The sequence below is a fragment of the Medicago truncatula genome, chromosome 4, assembly GCF_003473485.1.
Source record: "Medicago truncatula cultivar Jemalong A17 chromosome 4, MtrunA17r5.0-ANR, whole genome shotgun sequence".
Classification (NCBI taxonomy): domain Eukaryota; kingdom Viridiplantae; phylum Streptophyta; class Magnoliopsida; order Fabales; family Fabaceae; genus Medicago; species Medicago truncatula.
In genome coordinates, this window is record NC_053045.1 from 1,858,247 (window position 1) to 1,879,753 (window position 21,507).

Consider the following 21,507-nt stretch of genomic DNA (forward strand, 5'->3'; position numbering starts at 1 on the left):
GAGGACTTATGTCCGGGGGGTACAAGGTCGAGCAAGGGTGGTCCTCACATGTTGGGCTCCGCGATAATTTTTTAATTTTGTATTTATTAAGTTTACTATATAATTTAAGATAACCTTCGGGTTAATTTTTTTTTATTTGAATGGATGGATTTCCAAATCATAAATTAATTTTAGGTGGATGGATTTGATGATTAAATGATTGGATGATGGGTTAGTGAATGTACATTGCCACCCTTAAACGGAGTGTTGATGTATCAATATTAAATTTTTTAAGTAGGCCGGTTTGAAGAGTTTAAGAGGCTTTTTATATGGCTCGTAGCCTGATTTTTTTAGCTAAATAGACTTTAAGAAAATCTTAAATCGTTTCTATTTAACAAACCTAATCTAACACCACGTAGGCTAAGCCGTAGATAGCTGTAAGCCAACCTGACATATATTCCCATACCTAATTGCCATATCACATGTTAGTTTTAAAAAATAATTGTACAAAACTCATCCATTTGTATAACCTATAAACCCCATCTCAAAGTATATATGTGTGCATTTGCATACTAATTGCTAAATGAGTGCCGGCAGTTTGTTTTCGTCTCTTTTCATCTTGTGAACCTAATCGTTTTAGAGTGTTTTATTAAAATGAGAGTAAATAATATATAAAATGTATTTACTGCCAAGTAATTTAAAGTTTTACTATATTAGTTGCAATGCAAAGCTTTCAGCTAAACTTGACAAAAACAATATTTACCATATGTCAACGAGATAGACAGACATAAGTGAAGTGATGACTTCAATTATAATATATTTGGCTCTAAACTTGTTTATCCAATTAATTATATTATAATGTCTTTTCATTCTTCCTAGAGACCCCATCACGATCTTAGAAGTGTAAGCGGAATAACTTAGAATATTTATTGTCTTTTTTACAGGATCAATTCCTTTATTATTTTCATTGAAAAAAAATCCTTTATTATTTGTTTTTGAAAAGGACTATACCTATTGACTTTTTCTTCATTAAGAAAAATAACTAAGTTATTCTACGATTCATACAAATCACCTCAATATAGACGGTAACAAGTGCATATATTTTTTTTAAAATACGTGTATATGTTCTTGATAGCATTTTCATAAAAGTTAATTGTGTAGTTATATTAAGAAAATGATTGTGTAACATTTTACTTTTTGGAGTGTCTAAAAGGCTTGTTATTTGTCTTTTAGTGTTTTATTTTATGATTGGGATAGGGAAAAAAAAAAGTAAATATACTTATTAGAATGAGGAATCCTCTACTAATGTTGCTTTTGTTTTCTCAAAGTAAAACATTCATCCAAGTTTCACATTAAATATTGAGAAGAAAAAACGAGTGTCACAACATAAAACTCCCTTAGAATCAATTTTAAATTCAGAAACTTTTCCTATTTCGATATCCTTGATAACCTTTTTTAAGTGAGGATCTTTATCCTGAGTTGCCTTAATATTGTCCATTTAATTAAGAAATACATAAAAAAAAAAAAAAAGAAGAAGATAAAAGCAGGAAGATAAAGAGATAAAAATGTGTAAAATATCTTGTTTGATTATTTGTGTTAAAAATATGTACAAGTCTATTATTTATAGGCAAACACTAGTCGTACCACCGAAAACGTCATGGCCTACAAAAATTAGCATTGCTCGGTTGTTTAATCGGTTAATGTGTGATTTTTCGTGCGGTGAAGGATATGTTGTGTCCTATCTTTGACTAAGTCCTTATTTTGACATATTTTGTTGATATTATCCACACACGTGTAACTCTCCTCGAAACGTGGCCACGTGCTCACAACTTTTTTCGGTTAATGGTTTTATAAACATGAAACACGAGTTAGTTGCCGAATTGTCTAGTTTCATTGAGTCTTAACTAAGTCTGATGTCTTCACGATCTTCATATCCCTTAGTGGAGTTGAGAAAGAATTGAGTAATTTGCATTCAACTTCTCGTCTAATCTATCATCGACCGAGAGAAATGCTAAATCAAGCGAACTTTTTGTTTGCAATATGCATAGCGAAACACATGTTTTGGTCATACTAAACCGCAAAATCACTTAACTTTGACTTTTATGGAAATCATGGTTGTTGTTTGTGATAATAAGCCAATCTAGAATTGCCACCTCAATCATGAAAATATCGTGAAATGCTTTTTTTTGCTCCATCGAGCATTTCTCGATTTGCACAAAGAATTTTGATTAATGTTTTCGAAAATTTTGTTATTGACACGAAACATCCATCAATTATCGAAGAGCAATTGAATAAAATTATAAGAGATTTCTTTCAACTGATTCAGAGGTCATGTGTTCAAATTCAGCTCTCAGAATGGAGCAGTGTCAAATTCTTTTGAGGAAGAGTTTTGTGTTTCATTGTATTTCTATCCAGCTTGAAGGATTAATCTCTATAGTTACATGCAAAGAATACCCAGTCCATACCAAAATATATCCATCAATTTTATTAATAATTTGTTGTCGTAAAAAAATTGGCTTACCATCTTTAATGAAATAAAAAAGAATCTATTGTAAGTAATCATATTCGATGTGTATGAGACACTAAATATATATACATTTCTCGTCTGAAACTTGAATCTTAATTCATCATGTTAAGAGAATTTAGTCTCTTCCGCTAAATCCAAACCGTAGTTGATAATGATTTTTTTTTTCTTTTCGACAATTTTATTATCACAAGCTCAAGATCAAGAGCTTATTTAGTAGATCCAAGTTTCTACTCAGATCATCAAGATACATGAATTATGAATGGTGCGGTAGCCGTCTGATATTCTCTTGCTCCCTCGAGGCTACATACACATGCCAATTGCCAAGCTACATACATATTCCTATCCTATCTCCAAGGAAATTATAATTTATAAGCATCAACTAAATGTAAATTAAAGAAGTAAAATCAAGTACGTATATGTTTTTTAGACACCATAAGTTTGACTCTTCTTGGGTAAGTAGAGATCAATAAAATTAAAAAGAGAAAAACAATGATAGATATTTATTTATACCCATAATTAATTATTTTAATCATGTGTCCATATGTTTGTTTTCAATTAACCATCATTTTTAGAAAAAAGTTTATTCCTGTATTTAAAGTTTAATACGACATGAACTATTATTTTCTCTCTAATATATTTAATTATATATATTAAAAAGAGAAATATATATATATATATATATATATATATATATATATATATATATATATATATATATATATATATATATACACACACACACACACACACACATACACACAATATAAACCTCACTTGGTTCTAAAGTAAGTATCATTTTATTTTTATTTAATACAATTTCCTTTTGCCTAAAAAAAAAAAGTAAGCATCATTTTTGCATCAAAAAACAAATCAAAAATAAGTGCAAATTTTATTTTTAATATAATATGAATTTTTTTATTTCAATTCCACCCAAATTAACATTAATGTGAGTGATATGTCATGTGAGGAATTGATGGAGGCAACGATGGCGGAGAGTGCTTCGGTGCGGTGGTGACGAAGTCTTCACGATGGGACGAAAGGTGCATGCAGACAACGTTAGCACTCCAATGCTCAAGTCAGTATAGGAAATGAGATGGAATGTGTGAGAAAAGTGAATCATACCTTGGAGATGAAGCTAAATCACCATTATATAGGTGTGTGTGAGAACAACCGCCTATGTGAAGTGTGACGCCTCATCATGAGGTTGTTAGATGACACTTGTATGGTGTTTGATTGCACGGGGGCGTACTTAGGTCGGGTGACGCTAGGCATGGTAACAAAACTCATACCCGTGTTTACCCACCCGAACCAAACTCAATTTGACGTGTTTTCCCCGTTTGACTGGGTTTGGGTATGGGTTTGGGTTTTTCCCGATTTCAAAACATGGGTATGGTATGGGTTTGGGTTTTCCCCGATTTCAAAACATGGGTATGGGACGGGTAACGGTTATATAGGTACCCACCCCGAACCCATACCCAAACCCGTCCCGAATGCAGAAAACTACTTTATGTTGATATGTCATGTTATTTTGTTAGATAATTGATGTGTTATAAAAACTACTATTGATATTTAAAGGAGCAACTAAATAAATCGGTCTAACAAATGTTAAAGTGAACATATTGTTGGATAATGCATTTTAATATTTCTCTAGGGGTTGCAAAAAAACTTCTATTTTTTATTAAAAAAAATTATTCAATGTGGGGACGGGGATGAGGCGGGGATACCCAAACCCGTCAGGGACGGGGATGAGGTTCAATTTCTCATCCCCGTTGGGTATGGGTAGGGTAACGGATAAATATATGAGAATCGGGTATTGGGACGGGGAATGCAAAACCCGTCCCCACCCCGCCCCATTGCCATGCCTAGGTGACGCACACCTTAGTATTCTCCCAAGTGGCTTGCGTCGATCCGATGGGCTCCTTATCCACCTGTCAGCGTTGGATTGTCTTTCTAGCTGAATAGTGAGTATCACTTGCAATTTATTAAATCTCACATTCTCACTGTGCAGTTATAACAATTGTTTGAGAGTTAGTTAACGACAACATTTTGTAAAATTGTTACAATTATTCATTCATTATTCATTTAATTTATGTGAAAATCCTTTAACAAACGTATTTAAAACAAATGAAGTAAAAATAGTCAAAACTCAAAAGTGTCATGAAAAACAATAGTAAAGTTTACTCTTTTGTTAGTGTAAAATCACAACTCTTAAACAACTGAGGTAGTAATTGACATTTGTTACTATAAAGTAAGTAAAGTGATCAATCGATAGATCCAAGAACTTTTATTTTTTGATTTGTAACAAAGGGGTGAAACACAATTATGTGGGCCAATATTATTTTCCTTTATTTATAAATTAACAAAAGGACAATATTACTGCAAAAAGAACATAATATAAATATGTGCAAAGCTGCTTCACCTTCACTTCACTTCACTTAAGTCACATTTCTTTGTTTCTTCTTCGTTTTTTTGTTTCTCATTCTCAAAGACACACTTCACAAACACGTTTTTTTTGTTTCATCATCATGGCAAGACCACAACAACGTTATAGAGGTGTACGCCAAAGACATTGGGGTTCTTGGGTCTCTGAAATTCGTCACCCTTTATTGTAATTCACTTTCCCTTCACTCTTCAACTTTAATTAATTTCACTTTCTTCATCAAAACATAACATTTTTACAACATAATTCTCTTCATTTTACTTGTGAAAAACTCTTTCACATGTGTTTTAATTGTTGATGTAATTTACTACAATATTATATATACTATACTTAATTAACTTGATCACATGATTATTATAAAGGGTATTTATGGAAATTGTTTTTTTCCTTACAACAAAATTCTCCCTCTTAGTATGTGTTAGGTCTGGCTTTTGGTTTAACGCAACCGTGCGGTGAAACAGAAGCTAGGAAATCCAGCTTCACAAAATTACAATAAACATTGCATTGGGACTCGATATTTTACATTCGTGGAATCAAAGATTGCCTTAATGTTTTGTTTGTGAAAATTCTTTCATGTGTTTCTTAATTGTTAGCGTAAGTAAAAAATCGTCATATTTGATGAACCAAAATATAATTAACTTTGCTCTATTTAATGTTATTATTTCCAAAATACTCTTCAATGAAAAAAGTTGAGAAAATTTAAATATCATTTTGATTACATCAAGAAAATTAAACAAGGTTAATATTTTTTCTTAATTTGTGTTTTTTTTCTTTCTTATAATTGAGTTAGGAGAAATTACATTATTATATGCACTTGTCTTGATCATATGATTATTACAAAGGGTTGTTTATGAAAATTGATGAATATTTTAATTTTTTTGGACTATAGGAAGACAAGAATATGGTTAGGAACATTTGAAACAGCAGAAGATGCAGCAAGAGCATATGATGAAGCAGCAAGATTAATGTGTGGACCAAAAGCACGTACCAATTTCCCATACAACCCAAATGGACCACAATCTTCTTCATCTAAGCTTCTTTCAGCAACTTTAACTGCAAAGTTAAATAAGTGTCACATGGCTTCTCTTTCTCTTCAAATGACCAAACAACAACAACCACCACAAAAAGAGCCACAACAAGTTTCATCACAAAGTTTCAATTCTTCCATTAATAGTAACACTTTTGTCTATGGGAATGACATTGGTGGAACAAGTGGTGAAACTAGTTTAATTAGATGGCTTGATGAAGGTAATAATTGTGTTGGGTTTGAAGGTCAAGTTGAAGTTTCTCATCAACAATTTCAACCTGTTCTTGAAGATGATCACATTGAACAAATGATTCAAGAGTTGCTTGATTATGGTTCAATTGAGCTTTGTTCTGTTGGTTCATCTTAGACTACCTCTAATATAATATAATATAGCATTTAAGCCTTTCTTGGCACGAAGAGTCACTGAGACCCAACTCGCCTAAAACAAAGTTCATATCAAAAGAAAATGTATCATTTATCCATGACACCTTTTTGAGAGAGAGTGGTAGTAAGGGGTACTAATTCACCTGTAATAAATGTATAAGATTTAGTAATTTTGGAAATTCACTTCACTCGTTATTGTGTGTTTGTTTCCACGGTGGATAGGCTCTCACGTGCTTCGAAATAAATGTTACAGTGTGTAGCTTCATTGCAATCACACGTTTAGAGAATTTTACCACCGTTGTTTCAAACGTTCGTTTAGATGACGACCATGTGGAATCAGAATGTAACAAATAATGCATATCATGAACTTTTATATATAAAATTAGTATCAAAAGAGTACAATTTTCTAACTTTTGTTTTTGTTTTTGTTCACATTTGATATTACTTAAAGTTGTCTGAAATTCTTCACGAAGTGTTGGATGGTGGCGGGGTCAATGTTTGTTGTTAGATATGATATCCCTAGCTTTTATTTGTTTATTATACATTGTTTCTTACCATTATTATAGAGATAAACTTTGGATTATATGTCAAGAAAGACAATTCCAAGAAAAGAGAAAAAGAAGAAGGAAAGAAGAAAAAAGGACTAATCAAGTTAGCCATCGGATTCATACAATAATAAGTTTTAGCTATTAATTTTAGATTGGATATCACAAATCACATAAATCTTTCTAGCACGAACATTTTTGATTGACGGCGTGTTCCGATGTCTAACACATGTTGGATCCGACATCGACACAACATCGACACCAACATTTATGATTATATTAAATTATGTTATATTATTAAAATTTTATCGATGTCGATGTATTAATATCATGTATAATGTTTGTGTTTCATAACATAAATAGTAATTAAATTTAACCGAACTTGATCTTTAACTTAGACAAGATGGTCAAGGATGGACCAAAATTTGCTGATGTTCAAAAATGACGCAGTTACACACTGTTTTTCATTTAAGCCATTGGATTAGATTACAACATTGGGAGGTCTTGTGGCACAAATTCATCCAACGGCTGACATGAAAATTGCGGGAAAAGTTACAGCACCAAATCCCAATCCGTCAAGGATTGCACCTGCATCACGCAGTTATAGTAGGGAATCCATTTTTGAATTCATCAAACATTTGTTATAAAAAGTTAAATTATTTAATGGGTAGTGATATTTGAATAATTTTTTTAGTACAATTTTTGGGACAACCTTGTTGTGTTTTCTTCTTATTGGTCAAAAACAATAGAGAGAGAAAGAAAGAGAGAGAATAAGAAGATAATGTAAGTATGAAAGAGAAGGTTGTACAAATTTAATTGTAAAAATATCATTTCTCTTATTTAATACATATGGTTAGCACTTTGTTGTAATAAAGCCACTACGAGCACTTTGGCTGTAGTAGGCGCTGCTATGATGAGAAGGAAACATAGAAGGCAACAATTTGAAAAAGATTATCACTTAATAGTTTATTGTCTAAACATGCATAAAAGTACTTTGGTCTTGCATCAAGGAATATACATACATAGATAATGCCAATTAGGACTAAGTATGACAAATTGAAGGGATAATGATAAAGCATTGCTTTTTTGACAAAAAAATATATTGTTATTTTATCTCTCCTTTCCCCTTTTAGTTGGATCTAGATTTCTTATAATCAAATAATGTCATCAAGATCAACGGTACAAATAATGTGTGGAATGTAGTGACCATCCACCATGGTAGTACTTACCTTCACAAGCATAGGTCCTTATTAGGTATCACCATTGAGGAAAAAATTAAATGCTTAATGGGAAGAGGGTCTCCCATAGGGGAGTGGTTATGGTGCATAAGAAAATTCTTATGTACCGTGCATAAATCCATTTGAAATATAATTATTTCCTTACACCTCTAAGGGAAACCAAACGAAACAACACTACAACCGTGAAAATCATCATTTAAGTTCAATAATGATTTCAGAGTGTTGATTTGGTTCAATGACAGTCACAAATGTCATTATAGTATGTTTTGTATAAAATTATGTCAAAATCATTTTGTTGTGGAAATGGTTTTTATGAGTTGTACTCGAAAACCATTAGATGTACTTAATGGTTTCCAGCAGATGAAAAAAACTAAGGACCTAAAGTCATTGACATCATTCAGTTTTGGACTGACACAATTGGAGGAGGAGGAAAGAAATGGTTTATGTGAGTTGTACTCCAAAACCATTTTGCTGTGGAAATGATTTCTGTGTGTTGTACTCCAAAACCATTTTGCTGTGGGAATGGTTTCCAGACATTTTTGTTGTGGGAATGGTTTCAGCAATTCATTTTTTGAGCTTTCACTACAAATCCATCAAACACTTTTCCAGCAAACAATCATCAGAATCATAACACACTACAAATTTCGAATTCTTCTCTTCTCTTCTATCAATTTCGAATTCTTCTTTTCCATGTCCTTTTTTTTCCGAATCTTTGAAGGTAGATCTAGGCATATGTGTTTGCTTTTCGAAAATTTTAAAGGTGGATTTGAGTTTAAAAAGAAAATGGATGTCGGATTCTTGAATATTTTTTTTTGAAAACGGAGGTTTTTGCTATCTCCGGCGCGGCGGCTGTCGGCCCAACGGCGCCGCCGCCCTGTTAGGCCGACAGCCACCGCGCCGGCGCTTGAAGAGGAGGTCGGAGAAGAAACTCTTTTGCAGAGCATCTCTCTCTAAGTTTCAGACTTAGAGAGAGAAAGAGTGTTGGTTTATGACTTTTTTTTGTTTGAAGTTGTTTTTATACTGTCTTTTCTTATGTAAATCCAATGGTTGTAAAGTGTTTATGCACGGTGTATAAAGAAATGACTTATGCACCATAACTTTTCCCTCCCATAAGCATTCTCATTATTTGTGGGTTCCACACATATTTTAATATTGAAAAATAAAATACAATGATAAAGAGTTATTGATACTTTCTTTTTATACAAAGTTATTAATATAGAGATTAGTGAATCTCATTTAAGAAATTTGTGTGAGGTGTTGAATTGAAGGAATTAGATTTTTGTTAAGATATTACTATTAAAAAAATTATAAATTAATGATATTTATAACATGAAATACATTTAAGTACTAAAAAAATAAATGTGTTCATTGTAGATGCTCCTATAATTTTACATCGAATTTTAAGACGAGGAATATTTCTCCATTCCAAAGCCCAAACAAAAAAAACTCAGAGAAAGAAAATATAATTACGGAGGATTTGAGCTATGTACTGAAAATTTCCCTAAAAAAATACTAACTAATTAGAGGGCAATTTTGTACTAAGATTATCTCAATCTTACTAGATATGCATGAATATCAAATGGGTACTCTCGGTAAGGTGTTGTATGGGTGCTTATTGCAAAGAGTACCTTTAAATAAGCGATCTCTACCAACCGAGTGATTATCTCAAAGACTGACATTTTTTTTTTTTTTTTTGTGGTGATTGTGATTTGAATTCAGAACCTTACATAAATTATGTATTGTCTTTATCAACTGAGCTAAATTTATGAGAACAAACACTGACATATTTTTAATATTAAAAGGTTATATCTTAACTATATTTTTCTCTTTAAACATATGGATATCAATTTGTATTTTTTTTTTTTTAAGAAGAAGAAGCTAAACTAATCCCCTCAAATTAGCACCAGAGAGAATAGAATCTGAGACTTTGAAGAGGAGCACACTCTCAGGTCCCAAGCCAATACCACTAGGTCAACCCAAGTGGGTTATCAATTTGTATTTGTAAATGAGGATTCCTTTGGTCCCCATGATCTTAGCCCATTTGGATGAAGATGGAGAGATAGGGATGACAATTGCACTCAGGCTCAATGGATATCCACATAAAATACCCACAATGGGTAGGGTAAAACCCCGCTATCATGGATCTGAGACGGGTTCGGGTAATACCCACGAATTTAATTGGAGATGGGTACAGGTAAGAGTACTATACTGCCCAGCCCCGCAACCCCGCATATACATATTTATTTAATATTATAAGTAATTTATTTATTTTTAGTGTTTGATTAAATAATTTATTTAACTATTTAGGCCTAAACTAAAACCTAAACCAAAAAATTACTTAATACAATAACAACTTCATCCTGCTGGTGTACAGTTTTTTAGAGATATTTTGGATGTTTTTAATTTGACTAAATACTACAATTCATATTATTTTATGAATTAATTTTAAAAGATTTAGACTATAGTTTTATTTCAATTGTGATGTTTTTATTGTCTTTTCATAATTAAAGTGCGGACAATGGATGCAGGTATGGGCACTTAGGTACCCATAGAGTATGGGGAAGGGTACTAAATTTGTTGTTCACGAAGATACGAGCGCAGATAATTTTTACAAATGCAGGTATGGAGATGGTATTGTAGTACCTACTCATTTGATACCCATTGCCATCGATATGGAGAGAGGATACTCCCCAATGATGGAACGAGTACGGGGATAGAGAGAATTTTCACGAGGACAAGAGCGAAGAATGATAAAGTTTACTCTGCTATTGTTGCGTCTTATCGACTCTTCAAATTTGGATGAAGACTACCATCACATATAAAAAAAAAATTATCATATCATATCTCATCAAATCAAATCAAATGCAAGACATTTAGGCCCTAGAAATTGAATGTTTATTAGTATGTACTAACATCAATAAATTGTATAAGTACTTAAGTTCTTATGAGAAGAAAAAAAAGAAGAAAGAAGTAAATTATATGTGATTTGTATTGGGTCATTGGGGGAGCCTGGGGGACCATCCACATCGAGGCTAGAATAACCGCATGGGTCACCTAGAGAGCTGGAGGGACCGTCCACATTGAGGCTAGAACAACCACACAAGCAAGAGAAACACCACACTCTTACCCAAAACCTTAAGGCAATTGGTTTATGGGTCCTCTTATTTATAAGATGTTCAACCTTTACTGTTTTATCTGATGTGGGACATATAACTCACATTTGCACACAACAACAATTTGTACGTCCGACCACCTAAGTACCAAATAGAAGGAGTTCTATTATGGAAGCACATGCAATAAGAAGATTCAAGATTCAAACTCATTCACTCAAAAAATAAAAAAAATAAAAAAAATAAAATCAAACTCATTGTCATTCATGTGAATGTCATCAATAAAAATTCCATCAAGTGAGCCAAAACATTCTTAGCCGTTCCTATAATTTTCTAACTTGCTTTTTCCTGGTTTGATAGCATACCAGACAAACTTTTTTTATTTCTCTTTTTCAACTTTTTCTATTTTTTAAGATAATATTATCAAGTTTTTAATTGTATCTCATTTGTCATTTTAATCTTCTTCCTACCTAACATTGAAGTTAAAATTATAAATTTTATAATAGTGATGAACATTTTTTGTTTTGTTTTTCATCTTTGTGAATTACATTTCAACGAGAATCATATCTTTTTCACCATCCACATCTATAGCAAAGACATTTTTGAGTTTTTAATTATAAAAAATCACAACTTGTATAACATAATGGTTGAATTTACTCTTTTAGACTTTTCCCTATTTTTTTATAAAGTAAAACTCCAGCATGAGAATAGATCAGACCGTCCAACAAGAATTTATGGCCTAGCGCCTATTCCAACCCATGTCATTAGTCTGCACTCAATATAAACATTTTAGAAAATGTAAGGCTAATTTGTTAAAAACAAATATATAAATGACCAACATAAAGTTGAAAATTAAGTTAAATGATACTTCATCAATTGTGTAGATCCTACTTTTTTTTTATCCTATTCAAGCAAAATACATCTCCATCAAACTTAAATTAGAAAATATCAACGGATTGATTGCTTCACAATGTTAACTCTTTTCAAGACCATTTTCCTTAAAATATTGAAATATCAAGTCCATTGTTAGAACACATTTTCTTACTAGAATAAGCCTAAATTTGCAGTACAAACACACAAGATGTCTTTTAGTACATTTTCTTTTCCCTTTAACATGGAACTTTATGTCACATTGGAAATGTAATACAGTTGTTTTAACAACTTTAATTAATGTGCATGGGAAGTGTCTTCCATGACCATGCTTACAATCACGATCATGTTTTCCAACATTGAGGACCCTTGTGTCCCTTGGCTTTGTAAACTTCTCAAGTATATATAATTTGCATGATACCAAATGCATACAGAGAATATCAAAGATAAGATAAAAAAATGTGTCAAATATTGTGGCTGGAGATATATCAAGATAAAGTGCACGTTTTCTAACTTTATGAATTTTTTTCTACTTATTTTTGTCCAAGCATATGTGGATTAAGTGCTAGAGAATCAAAACAATGTTATAGAAGCTAATATATAGTTCATTATTATTTTGTTTTTTTGAGATTAGTTTGAAAGCATAAGCCTAGTCAAGACAAGATTTTGATCTAAAAACTCAAAGGACAAAATAGGGTTCCAAAATGTTTTTTTTTTGTGTTCTTGTCTTATATCAACCAAATAGGACTTGAACTTACTGTTTCTACAACTATGTAATTAAATTGGTCCAACTAAAATTCAGTCGTTGTATTAATCTAACAGTTAAAAGATGAGGGCGTTTCTCTTTAGCCATTAAATATCTCTAAGACCCCTTAAATATACATTTGGTAGTTATCTACTAGATGTACGTTTTTTATCAAACATACATCCGGTAGATAACTATCGAAAGTGTATTTAAGTTGGATCAAGCTGGAGAAGATTTGGGTTCACTTTGGTTTATGGTAGAGAACATCAAACATTAAGATATTAATGGTTGTTTTATAGACCATCAATTTGTTCAACCGATTGAGTTATAACTCCCGATCATTTTTTGGTGTGTAAACCATGATCTATTGGTAACTTTTGATAACCTTATTTTAGAATTCTAAGCAATTTTGTGGGATCTATTGAGCAACCATCGAAAGATATTGGTTAAAATGTTCTAAGGTAGATCTTTTTGCATGTAAAATATATATGGGTTAAAATATAACGGTTGTCATAATCATTAAAATGTGCTTCATTATTTTCTAATACGATGTTGGTTTTTATTTTGAGGGGTAATATGTTGGTTTAACTTTTCTTTTTTAAGTTTAAATCTTTGGAAAGGTGGGCAGTGTAGCACAAAGAATTGTAATACTATATCGATCGATCCTCATGCTTAATGATTATTTGTGGTAAGTCATTTTGTCTCCCACATTCATTTAAAAGTGAAAAAAACTTGATAAGCTTAATGACATGACATGAAAACCCAAAGATTCAGATCATTAGTTGAGCAATCACTTCATCGGCTAGATAATTAGCATAAACATATTTGTCTTATGCTAAGATATTGACTAATAACTCAAATATATGAAAGTAAAATATGTTTATGTAAGCTCATCCATTATAGCTTAACCTAAAACCACATTAAATTTATGGGTCCCCTCACTATATATATTGTCCAACCTCCACTTTTTTAAATATCATGAGACTTCAAAATCATACTTACTACACATCACTACTTACTAAAATATATGTGTGGTCAATCACTGAATCTTAAGAAATTTCCCTTCAATATTTTATGTTGATAACTAATTACTACTACTTTTCTACCCAAATCCATGTCAAGAGAAGAAAATTTCGAAGTAAAATTCTAGAAATTTTATGCTTGTTAGTTAAAAGTGTTATTCTTAGAAAACGTGAGGCACATTATATAATATTACAGTGATTTCAATGTGACACATGCTGAACCAAATCGTATACACACCGAGTTCCATCATATTATGTATCAATACTAGTAAAATATATCATCAGAACTCCACAGTTAAACTTGTTGGACGAAAGTAGTACTTGAATGGATGATCTTCTGAGAAGTCTTTGTATTGCACGGATTTTGTACCGAGGAGGAAAATAAGTGAGAGTATTGTTATTGTTCAGGAGATGCTTCATAGTATGGCTAAAATGAGAAGAAATATTGGCTATTTTGCAATCAAAAGTTTATCTTGCTAAGGTTTATGATTCTATCAAATGGTCGTTTATTCATAATGTGCTAACGCAAATTGGTCTTCCCCCAACTATGGTGAATTTCATTATGAATTGCGTGACATTAGTGCAAATGAATGTCTTGTGGGTGGTGCTAGATCTAATTTCTTCATGCCAAAATGTGGTATTTATCAAGGGGACACAATGTCTCCTTGTTTGTTCTTTGTATGAACTGATGAAAGCAGGTAGAGAGGGTCCATATATCTCCTATCTTATGTTTGCAGAAGAAAAAATTGGTTTTGGTTTGGCGTATTACATTGTCTCGGTTGCTCATTCATACTATACCGATGTATAATATAATGTGCATGAGTATTTGATGACTCCTCATCGTATGATGTTTTTAGGAGTTTTTTTGAGAATTTTCTTACTAATTTTAGGATTTGATGACTCCTCATCACCCCCATTTTACACACCTCAACTAGAGTTTTATATACAACCCCTTTCATTTAATTCCAAACTTCACCACAATTTGAGATCATTTCAAAATTAGTGAAATCACCAAACCAATCTATTTGCAATATTTCTTGAAAAATTGTTCTTCTCCCATACAAAATTGTTCACAATCAGTTAACTACCGAGGAAAACTTCGGCTGTACACTACCAAGGAAAACTGAAAACTTCGGCAGTTAACTGCCGAGGAAACCTCAAACCTGTTTTTTTTTTTTTGACAAAAACCATAAATTGTCATTAATAATATTTATTGATTTTGAATGTTTCAATCATTTTTTTTGGTACGTTTCAAACAATTGTAGTATTATACTTATGTGTATATATCTTAATAAGAATAACATTTAATTTAGTGTAAAAATTAAGCATTTGAATATTGTTTTGCTCATTACTTAAATACAAATAATAATAAAAAAAATCGTTAAAATAGTTGTGCACAACGATTTTTTTTTAAGGTATAATATGTTGTTATATTTTCTACATTAAAATAATTGTGCACAAAGATTTTTTTATTTATTTAAGTAATTTGCAAAACAATATTCAAATGCTTAATTTTTACACTTATTGAAATGTTTTTTGAGGACTTAAATGCTCTTTATTTTTTTGGTCAAGATTTAAATGATATTCTTATTAAGATATATATATGCATAAGTATAATAATGCAATTGTTTGAAACGTACAAAATAATGATTGAAATATTCAAAATCAATAAATATTATTAATGACAATTTATGGTTTTTGTCAAAAAAAAAAAAATAGGTTTGAGGTTTCCTCGGCAGTTAACTGTCGAAGTTTTCAGTTTTACTCGGTAGTTTACTGCCGAAGTTTTCCTCGGTAGTTAACTGCAGCCGGTTCCATAATTCGGCAGTTAACTGCCAAGAAACATTTCGGTAAATTATTAATGTGACACAACCAATGCATATGTGTCAACAACAATTCTCTAGGTGGGTTGCCTCGTAACTTAACTGGTCTATTGACAAATCTTCTCAAACCCTTACCAGTAATTTTACTTCCTTGTACTATTATTTTTGTTTAATAGCTTTGGAATGTGAGAAGCCATGTGCTACCGTCTTAGCTCCACACATGGCACTTTCTTCCAACTTTAATGTCATCATATGCATAAAAATCTACTAAACAAAATAAAAAACTTAGATGCATTATACGATTCTTCAATTCTCTACAACCAGTAGATTACAAACACAGCCAGTGTAACTTATGTGATCTTAAATGTAATCAGACCAGTGTAGTAGTAGTTTGTGTACGAAATCAAGGCCATCAAAGAAGCAACTTTCTGCAGCCAAAATTGATTCTTACACTGGATTTCAAATTTTCCAGTCATTTTATATGTTTGAATGAAGCATGGAAATTGGTACAAGAAATAAAAAACGTTCACTTCCAACCAAATTTCCTAAAATACCTTTATACGACTTGTTACACAGGTGTTATACCCAACGTAAATTAAATAACGTTGGAATACAACCTACGTTACGAATCCCACGTGAATTAACTCATGTGGGTTACCTTTTAAATTTGCAGCGCCATTTTAATTTGCTCTTCATATATAGTTGACTTCACACAAAAGGAATAACAAAGATACAATTGGCCTCTAAGGCTAATTAAGGATTTCATATTTATTCAGATCTGATGTAAGTAAAAAAATTGTAAGCTTTGCCCTTCCATAGTTTTTCACTTTCTTATTCTCCTTTATAATATTATTTTTTTTAACAAATACTTTGATTTATTTTAGAGTTCAATTTTTATGGTCCCTCAATTGCAGCACATAACAACCAAATCAAATGTGTCATGTGTGGCTATTAAAGTGTTTTTTGGTAGAGGTTTGAACCCTGAACCTCGTATATATTATACACTGTCTTCGTGAATTTAACTCAGTTGGTTAAGACAATGCATAAAATATGCAAGGTTCGGAGTTCAAACCCCGGCCATTAAAAAAATCAAGTAAATCAGCATTTTAATCTTTAAATGACAATTTGAGATCCCAAGTTAACAAATTATATGCATCGATGTCACTTCACATGTGAAGAAACTCTTAAGTCTTAACACAAGTTTCATATTGGTATAAAAAACTAAAACTTAGAAAGGAAGATACAATATTATTTAACTGACACATCAACACCTCTAATAAATATACTTAACGAAGAAAGCATTCTAACTGACATTAGAGCAATTTAATATTTCATAAGTTTAGAGTTCCAAATAATTAGACACTTACCATTTGAGGACTCAAAATAGTGGTTTACTTAGAACTAAATTCATATATTTATTCTATTGACACAATCACGATCATTAAGTTATAAGGAATGCTTTTTGAATGACCATTTTTTAAACAAGTTATGAAACAATCGAATATATATATAAAGAAATATAAATATAAAAAATCATTGGTTCATAAAAGTAAATGCGTAAAAAAGGGACAAATTTTAAGAGATGGTACTGCTATTGTTGGTGGTGAACTCTTTGAAAAAATAGCTTATATGTCATTTTCTGATCCCCATCTAATGAATTTTGAAATATTAACTAATAAAGCATACATTACAATTAAGACAAGACCTTCCTTCAGAAAAAAAAAAAAAAAAAAAAAAAAAAAATTAAGACAAGACACAGGCATCTTTTGAATTGCTATAAACAATTGTCAATTTATTATCCTAACATGGCTAAGAAATAAAATGTACACGTAACATGGATGGACCACTGAATCACATGACACAGGCATGAGTGGACTTTTTCTGAATAATATAATTGTTCTTTCTTTGAGTCCATACTATAATTGTTAAGTGAGTTAAGTTAATGAATGATTTTTTTTATTTAAGGATTCAGATTTGTGTTTGTTACACTGAGATTATTTGATAGTAAGAGAAGAGGAGGAGATAATGGAAGCAAGTGGGGGTGTTAATAACAATAAGAAGGTGTGTGTAACTGGAGCAGGAGGGTTTGTAGCATCATGGCTTGTTAAACTTCTTCTTTCCAAAGGTTACTTTGTCCATGGAACTGTTAGAGAGCCTGGTACTATTTCTCATCTCATCATTCTTATTGACTTTCAATTTTTTTTAGAATGAATGAGAAATATCTTAGTTATTATTGAAAAATATTCTAATACATTCATTACTTGTTGTTAATAAGAATTTTATTACTATATATGGAAAGAAACTAGGCTTAAGGACAAAGTGTGAAGAAGCAAACAATATATACATTTAGATCATGTATATATCAATTCCCCAAAATATGCAGAAATTATGATTCAGTGTATAAATGCTTCTGTTGATTTGCATTGCTACTGTGCTTAAATTTGTGACTCTAAATCAATTTGGTCATCTAAATTTACAAAATGACAAATTAGTTCATGAAATGGAAGACTGACAACAAATTTAGTCGTTATGTGACTAAAGATTTTGATGCAAACTGGAGATCAAGAGAAGGTCTAAACAAATTTATGGAAACATACTCCAACTAATTCCTGTGATGTCTGTCCAAAAAGTGTTCTAAGCTATGTCGAAGCAAAGAATAAAAAGTTTTTTTGGGACACTTGTTGTACCAGTGTCGAACACCGACATACCTAATCCCAAAGGTATCTGTGCTTCAAAGTTCATAAGTGAAGTATATGAACTTTTTAAAAATCTGGTCAGCAGTTAAAAACATGGAAGAAAATTTTGACTGGTTAATAGCATTCCAAATAGTCGTATGAATGTTGAAGTAAAGAAATTTTTAATCCCTGTAAATATATCTGAGATGTGTCCAGTAAGTGTTTAAGGTAAGTCGAAGCAAAGAATTTTTTTTTGAACACTTGTCGTATGAATGTTGGACACCAACGCATGTAGGATACAGAGACATTTAATCCGAAAGGTGTCTATGCTTCATATATCCTAATGAATGTTTGGTTTTCAACCAACTCCATGACCTGTATATGACCTTTTCCAAAATCTGCTCACCAATTAAAAACTTGGGAGAAAATTTTCACTAGTTTTCTAGCATATTCCAAAAAGTGCAGGTTGGTAGACCTCAAATTGTAGTGACTCTTGCAATTGTTATGTAAAGCTCAACTCAGACCAAACCATCTTAGACAAACAACATGTTATACTTGTATATGTAATATAAATTTTTTATTTTTCATCATTGGTTGAGTTACTCATTTCAGAAAACTGCTTACCATATTTCTATACTACCTACTTTTCAGCAAAATTTCAAATTACTTAGTACTCTATTTTGTATCCAATTGTTGATATGCATCTTTTCTCTCATTGTTTTGAGGTACAAATGTTGTTGTGATTCATTTGAAGTGTATGTCTGACAACTGCAGGTAGTCCGAAATATGAACACTTGCTGAAACTGGAAAAAGCTTCTGAGAACCTTACACTCTTCAAAGCAGATATCTTGGATTACGAATCAGTTTACTCGGCAATTGTTGGATGCAGTGCAGTTTTCCATGTTGCTAGCCCTGTACCTTCAACAGTTGTACCTAATCCTGAGGTAATGTTTCTAATGTTCTCTTACCATGTGTTTGTTACTGCATTTTTCTTGCTCTAGACGCGCGGCAGACAAGAAGCTACCTTTTGTAGCATTTAAATTCCCACTTTAGAAGTGCATTGGGACGCGATATTCCCTAATTACACGCTATTACTCTTATATGCAGACTAATTTGATATGTCACGGCGTGATTCTGAATTTGCCTTCATTTTGTAAGACACCAATAAGTTGAAAGATATTCAGCTTATTAATCTATGTCATCGAAATTGTTCATGTTAATAAACACGACATCCATGAAAAAACCTGAAGTGAAAAATAATGTACTTGAAGCTTAATCTGCAGGTGGAAGTGATTGAGCCTGCAGTGAAGGGAACTGCTAATGTACTTGAAGCTTGTCTCAAAGCTAATGTGGAACGTGTCGTCTTTGTATCATCTGCAGCTGCTGTTGCTATCAACCCTAATTTACCAAAAGATAAAGCGATCGATGAGTCTTGTTGGTCTGACAAAGACTACTGTAAAAATACTCAGGTCACTAAGATTTTATTATATTTGTGCATGATATAAATGTATCATTAGCCTTATGATATGATAGTAGTGTCTGTTATACTATTTTTTATTCAGATCATTAAGTATCAAAATATGCTATGTTTCAATCATCAAACAATTTTGTGTTATGTAATAAAGCTTATACTTCGCATGTGATCCAGAACTGGTACTGTTATGCCAAGACAGAAGCAGAAGAACAGGCCTTCAATTTCGCGAAAAGAACTGGACTTAACGTGGTAACCATTTGTCCTACTCTTGTTTTGGGACCAATTTTACAGTCGACCACAAATTCAAGTAGCTTGGCTCTCATCAAAATTTTAAAAGGTACCTAACATGCCTTATCAAATTCTTATTATAAAACACATATTTATGAACTGTGCAATGCGAGTTAATGATAACCATATAACTTCTATAAAAGGTAGCTACTAATATGGTTAATGATAACCATATTTATGAAAGGTGTTTTGGGAGTCGGCTGCTACGCTACGCTATCTTCTACTAACTAGATAGTCGATAGATCATGAATTATGAATATGCCCTTCATGGGGATATTTTTCTGCATAACTTGTTGTCCTGCTATTATAGTTTAACTAATTTCATACATTATAGATTTCATATAAATATTAAAATCGTTTTTCATGTTATTAGAAGGACACGACTCATTGGAGAATAAGCTCCGTTGGATTGTTGACGTACGAGACGTAGTTAATGCAATACTTTTGGCTTATGAGAATCACAAGGCAGACGGGAGATACATCTGCACTTCACACACTATCAACACACGAGATTTGGTGGAGAGATTGAAGAGTATATATCCCAACTACAAGTACCCTACGAAGTAAGCTTCAGTTTCTAAATCAACCTCTAAATTTAAATATTATCCGTAATATTAATAATATCAAGATATACATGAAATATGTAAGAAATGTGAATGATAAGAGAAATTGTTCTTAACAGAAAAATAAAGAAGTCATTAATTAGTGAGGAGATCATCTTTTAAGGAAGTTCTTGTGAGATAACAATAATTGTATCAGAGAAATCGTTGAGTCAAGAGAAAAACGAAGGAAAAATTGCAAGTAATGTTGCTCGATGGAGTACTTTCAGTGTCAAGTTTAATAGTTGCTTTGTAGCTTCAAAACCTCAGGTTGACGTTGTGTCCGATGTCTGACATCAACACAATACTGACACATGTGTTTGAATTCAATAATTCCGTTTTTTCAAATTCTCATTGGTGTCAGTGTTGCGTCTAGTGTCTGTGTCATTGTTTCATAGCTACCTACTTGCTTGTACAGATTTGATGGTTACAAACTTATGTTAAAGTTTTCATTTGTGGCAGCTATATTGAGATGGATGATTACAAAATGCTGAGCTCAGAGAAACTGCAAAGTTTGGGTTGGAAATTCAGGCCATTGGAGGAAACACTCATTGACTCTGTTGAGAGCTATAAGGAGGCTGGACTACTTCAATCAGCATAATTTTAGTTCTCCTAAAACCTAAATAAATGTGACTACTTGTTTAGCATCTCCATATTAGAATGGATTTGTGAGCGTCTTTCAGTTTATGTATTTTCTTTTGTTTCTCAAACCAATTAATGAGTGCTTTTAAATTTACAATGTGTTACTAAATATTGCACTT

General features: G+C 31.9%; 2 protein-coding genes across 4 annotated transcripts; both read left to right on the top strand.

Annotated features, from left to right (window-relative positions):
* Positions 1-4,917: 4,917 nt before the first annotated feature.
* Positions 4,918-6,767, top strand: LOC25491289 (ethylene-responsive transcription factor ERF003). The gene is made up of 2 exons (XM_013599172.2): positions 4,918-5,114; positions 5,836-6,767. The coding sequence occupies exons 1-2, from the start codon at positions 5,032-5,034 to the stop codon at positions 6,338-6,340; spliced, it is 588 nt and encodes a 195-aa protein (XP_013454626.1). The 5' UTR covers positions 4,918-5,031; the 3' UTR covers positions 6,341-6,767.
* A 10,753-nt stretch (positions 6,768-17,520) lies between these two features.
* Positions 17,521-21,497, top strand: LOC11423739 (cinnamoyl-CoA reductase 1). Of its 3 annotated transcripts, XM_039833714.1 has the most exons (7): positions 17,521-17,574; positions 17,676-17,868; positions 19,160-19,329; positions 19,657-19,854; positions 20,034-20,196; positions 20,521-20,710; positions 21,209-21,497. In XM_039833714.1, exons 2-7 carry the CDS (start codon positions 17,736-17,738, stop codon positions 21,345-21,347), a joined length of 993 nt encoding a protein of 330 aa, XP_039689648.1. In that variant the 5' UTR covers positions 17,521-17,574; positions 17,676-17,735; the 3' UTR covers positions 21,348-21,497. The 3 variants fall into 3 exon arrangements, with proteins under 3 accessions (XP_039689648.1, XP_003604294.3, XP_003604292.3); XM_003604246.4 differs by having other exon boundaries at positions 17,521-17,868; XM_003604244.4 differs by having other exon boundaries at positions 17,521-17,868; positions 19,669-19,854.
* Positions 21,498-21,507: the final 10 nt, after the last annotated feature.

What these genes read in the sequence shown, in the direction of transcription:
- LOC25491289 (XM_013599172.2), top strand. Translation starts at nt 5,032, where the DNA reads ATGGCAAGACCACAACAACGTTATAGAGGTGTACGCCAAAGACATTGG. An exon ending in GAAATTCGTCACCCTTTATT is followed by an intron (nt 5,115 to 5,835) that starts GTAATTCACTTT and finishes TTTGGACTATAG; the next exon opens with GAAGACAAGAATATGGTTAG.
- LOC11423739 (XM_003604246.4), top strand. Translation starts at nt 17,736, where the DNA reads ATGGAAGCAAGTGGGGGTGTTAATAACAATAAGAAGGTGTGTGTAACT. An exon ending in TGGAACTGTTAGAGAGCCTG is followed by an intron (nt 17,869 to 19,159) that starts GTACTATTTCTC and finishes TGACAACTGCAG; the next exon opens with GTAGTCCGAAATATGAACAC. An exon ending in CAGTTGTACCTAATCCTGAG is followed by an intron (nt 19,330 to 19,656) that starts GTAATGTTTCTA and finishes ATGTACTTGAAG; the next exon opens with CTTAATCTGCAGGTGGAAGT.